Source organism: Thamnophis sirtalis, unplaced genomic scaffold, assembly GCF_051295495.1.
Source record: "Thamnophis sirtalis isolate CommonGarterSnake01/CBP01778 unplaced genomic scaffold, rThaSir2_p1.2 scaffold_2, whole genome shotgun sequence".
NCBI classification, from domain to species: domain Eukaryota; kingdom Metazoa; phylum Chordata; class Lepidosauria; order Squamata; family Natricidae; genus Thamnophis; species Thamnophis sirtalis.
Genome location: NW_028261382.1, coordinates 122,709,375 through 122,717,600, shown reverse-complemented (window position 1 = coordinate 122,717,600; position 8,226 = coordinate 122,709,375). Strand labels below are relative to the sequence as shown.

General features: G+C 39.6%; 1 protein-coding gene across 1 annotated transcript; it reads left to right on the top strand.

The window, feature by feature from the left end:
• Positions 1-737: 737 nt before the first annotated feature.
• Positions 738-4,999, top strand: ODF1 (outer dense fiber of sperm tails 1). Its single transcript, XM_014068782.2, has 2 exons — positions 738-1,156; positions 4,472-4,999. The coding sequence occupies exons 1-2, from the start codon at positions 861-863 to the stop codon at positions 4,866-4,868; spliced, it is 693 nt and encodes a 230-aa protein (XP_013924257.1). The 5' UTR covers positions 738-860; the 3' UTR covers positions 4,869-4,999.
• The last annotated feature ends 3,227 nt before the right edge of the window (positions 5,000-8,226 follow it).

Genomic DNA, 8,226 nt, shown 5'->3' with positions numbered 1-8,226 from the left:
ACAAAAGAAAATGAGACCTGTCTTATTTTGGGGAAAACACAATAATTAAGGTCCCTCTGAAAATAGCAAGAAAGTCATAGTAAAAACCACTGAGTTACAGAGCAATCACAGAAAGGTCTTCAGACATTTCTTAATGGCCTTGACAAGAGGTGGACACTGCCCCCTATAGTCTGCAACGACTAGTGGCATAAAACATTCAGGGAGTCCTCCTAAACAGCAACCATATTAAACCCAAAATGCTTTCAAATAAATGATTCTTCTTTTGAAAAAGATTTCTGTTTCTTATGTGTTTTTCAATCAAAAGGTATGAAGGCTCATTTGGAACTGAAGGTGATCAATAAGGCAAAATTATTTTTAGCCCCAGACAATGACTTTATGACATATGACATATATTGTCAATCCGTTTTACAGGATAAACTCGCTTCCTTTCTTTAAATATTTTTTTCCCTGAAGCTAAATGATGCCTTGTGTGACATACAAAGCTTTGAGTTATCATATCCCAACTGTTAACACAAGCACAAAGTGCACTCCTTGTTAAGAGGAGCACAGCATTTAAAAAAAAATATGTGTGTAAGGTAGGCTATTAAATAATAGCATTCAGTATTTGCACTTTCTGTTACTGAAGGCTGTATTTGGTACTCTGGGATACACTTTTGCCGTTTCCATGGCAACAGTGAGATTGTGACATATTTGCACAGTAATGATGTCATAAAGAGCATGCTGAAGTACAACTAAAGCATCAGGAGCTGGCTCCTTAATGCAATCTTCTGGCCAGGGCTTGCAAGACCAATTTTTTGTTCCTGACGGGTGCCCTTTTCCAAAGGCTGTACTCGTAAATGAATATGGTTTAATGCTTTCAAATGGCAACGTTGTGTCACGCTTTGGAAACTGTCCGGCGGGATTTAAGGCGGACTGACAGAGAAATAAAAAGGCGTCTAAGGCTTCTAGACATGAGTTGCTGCCCTAAATTCTGCGATGTGCAGACCCACTGCTGCTGTGATATAAATCTCCATCCTCACTGTTGCTGCCTTCTCCATCCGTACCCGCATTGCCTGTGTGATATACTATGTTGCCGTCCGTGTCGGCCGCTCTGCCTCTCGACCTTGGAGCGGAAAGCTATTAGAGCGAAAATAGAAGCTGAGCAAGAACTGGCCAGGTAAGTCTGTTTCCTCTCTCTTCATTTACTAGATCAAGAACCAGTGGGGAATGAAATGAGCATGAATGGCACTTTGTTCCATTGACTCAGAGGCTGGCCATAATTGGTCTTACATGCCTCATATTTTTATTTGGGATGACGTATAGTCTGTTCTCAAGAAAGAGCCTGCCAGTTTAGTGAAAGTGGCAGTGATTGCTGCTGGGAGCAAAGAGGGTCAGAATGGCATAGCAGCAACATGGCATCACAACACAAGCCCTGCCCTCTCTTTATATGTGCCATGACATCACACTGAGCCCCAAAGGGTCAGTTTGCTTCATCATAGCACGGATCTGCAGACACAGTTGGCCATTGGGTTTTCAAAGTTTCTCAAAACTATTTGTCCACGGTAGCAAAGAAATATTGTATGTCATTTTGCAAGTGAATGTAAACTACCCAACTATGTATAATGCATACTTTTCCTAATATCTGAATTCAGGGTGGTGAGTATTTTGTGTATTTTATGGGATTTTGAGCTAGCAGGAAGAAAAATTCTTCAAGAATATCTACTGAAGAAAGTGAAGCCGCGTTAAATACAAGACATGGCTAGTTCATTTTTAAAAAATCAAATCCTGGGGAAAGCGACAATGGAAGAAGTGGGAGGCTTGGGAACAGAAGACGGTGTTTCGAAAATAGTCTAAAAGCTTCTATAAACAAAAAAGCCTTGAGAAAACTATATCTACCAATCCCTTGCTTGTAAAGATAGGAGAAAGAAATGTAAAGTTTAAAACATGGAACATAATATTGAGTAGGAATTTCTTCCCTGGACTTTCTAGAAGATTATCTTTTTCACTATTAAAATTAATGGTATCTGTAGTAGGCTTCTTTATTGTATCCATGCCTTAACCTTGGCTTCAATGAAAACTTTTTTTTGGGGGGGGGGGAAGAGGGCAGGTAGGTATTGTGGTATCCTGGTGAAAGCCTGATAGAAAAAGAAAAGTTAAATATGATCGGGAATATTATGCCTAATGAAAAAATCAAATCTACAGTTTGGTCTCTGTCTTCTTCCTAATTAGCCTTCTGCAGAAAACCCCTCATTTTGTTTCAAGAGTAATATGTTGTTGCTTAAGTAATAACATGCTCAAATGGAAAGCTAGCAATAATGAAGTCTAGAGCAAGGGTGTATGTTATGTTTCTCCCTATCAAGCAGAAACAAGATCGAGCTCTTTCAATTAAACATCAGCAAAAGCAAGTTGGTTTGCAAAATGCGCTTAAATTAGCACACATCAGAAGCTACATTTGTCTCACAGGGAGACTCTTATATAGAAGCTTCACCTGTCTCTACACCCACTTAACCATGCGGAAGTCAAAAGTGATTTTTCAACCATTGTGAAGCGCATCAGGTTGCAGAAAGTTGAATCAGCCTGGGAAGACATTGGCAAATATGGCTCCTGGTTAAACAGTGTAACACAATGCAACCATTTGTATGTAACAAGTATGCCAGCGGTTGCCTTCTGTAGCAGCTAAAATCTGATTTATTTAAAGGCAGCCTCATCCTGAGTACATTTTGGTTGGGCGGTCTGAATCTAGCTAAGTTTTTCATAGGCAAAGTTCTTTTCTTATATTTAGGGCTATATTTTGTTCTATTATAAAGATTTCCTTGCTGTTTGGTTCAAAATAGATTTACATTCTGAGAGTGCGAAAAAGGCAGAATTTACTGGTACATTTTAAATATAGATCATTCTGTTCTGATGCCATCATTCTGTCCAGGTTTACACATTGCATTAAGCCAACAGGTAGAGAGAGTCTTGTAGTGAGTATGGATTAGTGCAGGGATGGTGACCCTTTTCGGCACCGAGTGTCGAAAATGTCATGCGGAAACATCACGCAGGTGTGCGCGCGCATGCTTGTCGGAGCCACACTCCGAAAAAGCCAAACTTCTGGGTTCTAGCACACATGCGTGCATGACAATCATCTGGCCAGCGCCCGTGTGCACAACAGTTTTTGGCACTGCCACGCACGCGAAGGGCAGCTGATCGCACCAGAAACCTGGAAGACGCACAGGCAAGGCCGCCTGTGTTGGTGGGGTAGTGATTTTCTCCTTGGTAGTTCCTTGATTTAGGACCATGATGGTGAACCTATGGCACACGTATCCAAAGTGACACACGAAGCCATGTCGCCCGGCACGCGTGGCCTTGCCTGTTTGATTTCTAGTGCGCATGCGGAGGTCACCTGTCCTGAAAACCAGTGTGCGCATGTGTGGCGGCCAGCTGATTGTTGGGTGTGCATGTGTGCCAGAAGCCGGAAGTTCTGCTTTTCCAGAGCACAATCCATTTGTGTCCACAGCAGTGCCAAAAACCGGCCTGCGCATGCACACTAGTCAGCTGATTGTCGTGTGTGCATGCATGCTAGAAGCCGGAAGTTCAGCTTTTTTGGAGTGTGGCCTTGATGAGCGTGCACGCACACACACACACACAATGTTTCCATGTGACCTTTTCGGCAGTTGGTGCCAAAATGGTTCACTATCACTGATTTAGGGTATTGTTTTCTGCTTATTTGTCTGGAGTTAATATCTGCTTATCTGTGTGTGGGCTGCTAGAGATAATGTGTTCTGATTTTTTTGTTTCCTTCTTAGTTTTTTGTCTCTTTCAAATAGTGTGCAAATGTACCTCCACCAACACTTGTGGTATAAGCTACTGTATATAACCAGGGCCAACCTCAGACTCATTAACATTTATGATGTTACCTAGTTGGGTAAGACAGCATCTGCAAGCAACCAACAAATTTAGGGAATACCAAGAACTCCACTGGCCAAACTGAGCTATATATATTTTATTTTGTTTGCATTTTACCTTATAATGCTGTTTGCTTAGCATTAACAAACTCCAGTAGATAGGTTCACATCACACTCAGCATTGTGCCAATAACAGCCTAGCATAAAATAGAGTATTCTGAAACATGATTTGCATCATACATTATTCCAATTCTTTTTTAGTATCCTTTGACAATATTTCAGCATTTCCTAGCTGGTGCTTCCCAGTAACAAAATTTGTATGGATGTGTCTTGTGTATAATCATGTCAGTAATGCCAACACTGATAGGAATTTCACTAATCTAACATTGCAATGACTTTGTAATTGCTAACATCAGTAGAATATGGATGAGTTCAACCCTGAAACATTTCTTTTAATCTCTACAGCTTAGTTTCCATCAACGTTTGAGATGTATTAACCTCTACTGCTAGATATTGAACTACGTATAACATCAGATTTGTATAGGATATTCTAATATTTAAATTGGTATGTTACACTCTTATTCTCTTCTTTATTATAATTGCAGGATTCGAAGAAGGGTTTGTAAAATGATGGCAGCATGTTGTCGTCCAAAGCTTCTAGCTTTAATGGATGTTAAAGGTTTTGATCCAGAAGACATTACAGTGAAAGTGCAAGATGGGAAGGTTAAAGTTTGTGCTGAACATGAAGAAGAATTTAAGACTTGTAGAGGGAAGGAATACAACTATTCAACTGTCACCAAAGAGATCTGTTTACCACCAGGAGTTTGTGACAATGAAGTAACATACTCCATAGGACCGACCAGTCTTGTGAGGATAGAATCACCTTGTTGTGGGCCTCCATGTTGTGGGCCTCCGTGTTGTGGACCTCCGTGTTGTGGGCCTCCTTGTTGCGGGCCTCCTTGTGGGCCTCCTTGTGGGCCTCCTTGTTGCCTTAATTTTTAAACACTGGGCAACCAGCTCTGGTAGCTGTACAGTGTAAGGATGGGACACCATTTGGATCTCATGAAAACTTCCCTTTGATCGTGTTAGGAAATGTGTAAACTTCTTCCAACAATGACAATGTTGCACATCAATTGGTTTCATTGTACATTTTTTGTCCGTGTGGGAGGGGATGCTATTTGTTCCTTGAAGAATTCCTGCTTAGTTGGCAGTTGAAACAGGGATAGAAAACAGTATATTTTATTTTTCAGTAACCAGAGGTGATATTCAGCAGGTTCTGACCAATTCTGGAGAACCAGTAGCGGAAATTTTGAGTAGTTCAGAGAACCAGTAAATACCACCTCTGACTGGCCCCACTCCCATCTATTCTCTGCCTCCCGAGGCCCAGCTGATCGGGAGAAATGGGGATTTTGCAGTAACCTTCCCCTGCCACGCCCACCAAGCCATGCCCACCACGCCACGCCCACCAAGCCATGCTCACAGAATCGGTAGTAAAAAAATTTGAATCCCACCACTGGAAGTAACTCAATAATCAGGCACTTCCATTTAAAAAGTGATTGAATAGCAGAGGTCAGGTAAGGCTGTATCTCTAAGCCACCGGATAATTGGGTAATTACTGCCTGGAGAATGAGAGTTGAGGCTTACACATCTTGACACTGCCATGGAATTAGGATGCAGAATTCCAGTAAATCATCAAGTATTTTATAACATTTTATGTTTGTTTGTTTTAAAAAACCCTCACTTGAACCATGTTATAATTTGGTGCTAAAATAATAAACAAAAAAACCTCCCTCAATCCACATAAATTAGGGTCGGACTATCTGGACTAGAATCGCTGCTTATACAATTAGCCTTTCTATGTAAATAATTTATGTTATTGTCAGATAATATTTAATTTATAGGCTATCCACATACAGTATATCACAGTTTGCTAAATATCAAGAATAAGGCAGCCTTGTGCTGCAATTTTATACAAGATATATTTAGTTTTAAAAAAAAACCTTCCCAATTTCTACAACTTGTCCACAGTATAGATTTTCTGATATTTCCATCATATCTTTTTAGGGGTTTATTTTCCTCCCCTATACAGTACCCCCCCACACTTCTGATTTGTCCAATCTTATCACCTCTTATCATGGAGATCAGAAATGTACATCCTAAAGACTAAACCAAAGCCTTAAGAGACCCTTTGCCAAATTGTTACTGTTGTTTACAACAGAAATTAATCCAATTGTGTTTGACAAGCTCAACTGAAAATAATAATACATAAATGGTAACAAACACAGATCAAATAGATGAAAATGGGAAATTGATTGGGCAAATTCAAGCATGTGCAAATGCTGGTCAAAAGGTAGTGGTGGGTGGTATATATGGTCTGTTCAAGGGATGAATGTTAAAAAGAAGATGGTGAGAATAGGAGCGTGCCAGAGATAGTATTCAGCAGGTTCTGACCAGTTCTGGAGAACCAGTAGCAGAAACAGTAGTTCGGAGAACTGGTAAATACCATCTCTGACTGGCCCCATCCCCATCTATTCTCTGCCTCTCGAGTACCAGCTGATTGGGAGAGAATGGGGATTTTGCAGTAACCTTCCCCTACCATGCCCACCAAGCCACACCCATAGAATTGGTGGTAAATTTTTTTGAATCCAACCACTGGCGTGTGCAGAGAAAGCTACATATGTCAGAAGAAACAAAAGTTCATCCAATAGAGTGGAAATGGGCTCCATACGAGCAGTGCATAGTAAACCAAGCAAAAGGTTGAATAAGGAATGGTTGCTGAATGAATTGGTAGTGAATAAACGTGTGAATGAGCAGTGTGAAAGAATGTATGTCTAGTATTGAGAAAAGGAATGAGGATCAAATTGCAAAATGAAATTTGTGAAAGAAGAGTGAATGGTCAAGAGAAAGTTGTGATTGGTTTTGTTAGCTACTCAAAAACTTGAGAGATGTTTAAAGAACAAAAGGCTATATGAAGCAGTAGGTGGAAGTTAAAGCATGAATAATTTGCAAAGATAAATAAAAGGGGAATAGTAAATTGTGTTGGTGTAAACGAAATTTAGTTATATTTCTTTGCTCACTATTAGTCCCTCAACACTTTGCCCAATGTTCATTAATCAAAAATGGAGAATGATTTTATATGAAAGTAGGAGAAAGTAATTAAATGCTAGACAATAATCTGGCAGTCATTAACTATATTTAATTGTAATTAAATGTAAAGGAAACAAAACCAAAATTATTTTTTGTCTGGGCTTTCTGCTACAAAGTGTGATCCTTGTGCCAAAGAGCCCAGTCTACTACTGATACGAATGCTTTTATTTTAGAATACCAAAGGTCACTTTCTATTAGTCATCTCTTGTGGATGATTCAATGAATCATTCAGGAAGTTGGGCTTGATAATTTCTTCCAATTCAGCCATACTACGTGATAAAAAATTGCAGCACTGGTCATGGATTTCCTGAAGTTTCCAGTAAAGTTTAGATCTGTTTAAGCTCAATATGTATTGAAGGGATGTGAACTTTTCTCCTTGTTCTCAGATCAGACATTTCCTTTTTGCTGCTCTTTATGTTGATATAATGTGCCCACAATCCGTATTGTACTTACACCATCTTCACATTTTTCCTGTTTATTAATGGATACAGTTTTTGGAATACAGCATTGGATAGAATAGAATAGAATAGAATAGAATAGAATAGAATAGAATAGAATTTTATTATTTGTATGCCGCCCTTCTCCGGGAGGACTCAGGGTGGCGAACAATTCAAAAGGGGAACATAAAAACGAAATACAAATAATAAAAATAGGCAATAGTCGCACAACCATACATGTCGAGAGGGGAGGGAATGGATGCCATTTTGTCATCTCACGTGGCAGGGAGAGACTACATATTGACTAAATAGATGCACCCAGATGAGCAGCAGAATGTCTACAACAGTCCCAAGAGATAAAAAGGGGCAAAGAATTATATTGTGAAAACGTTCCCCTTCTGCTATATTAAACGCGTTCTACTCAGATCTGTATAAATAATGAAATTTAGTAGGGGAAGGACCTGTGAAGACCTGATGGGGATTAAAATGATTTAACTCTTCAATAGTTATTATTGGGGTATAGGTCAAGACACTTAGCACACAGTAGACATCTAAGTATTATAATTGTCCTATCATAATAATAACATCTGGATGGTGCTAATGGACAGTTGCCTGGACTTAATTTGTGGGCATGGTTGTGTTTTTATTATTTGCAAATGTAGACACACATCTTCTGTAAGAATATGTGCACTGATAGATGTGAAGTCCACACATGAAGATCCAATTAAACTGATTTATTGTTGCCCATGCCTATGCATGGGAATCTTCTCAACTAA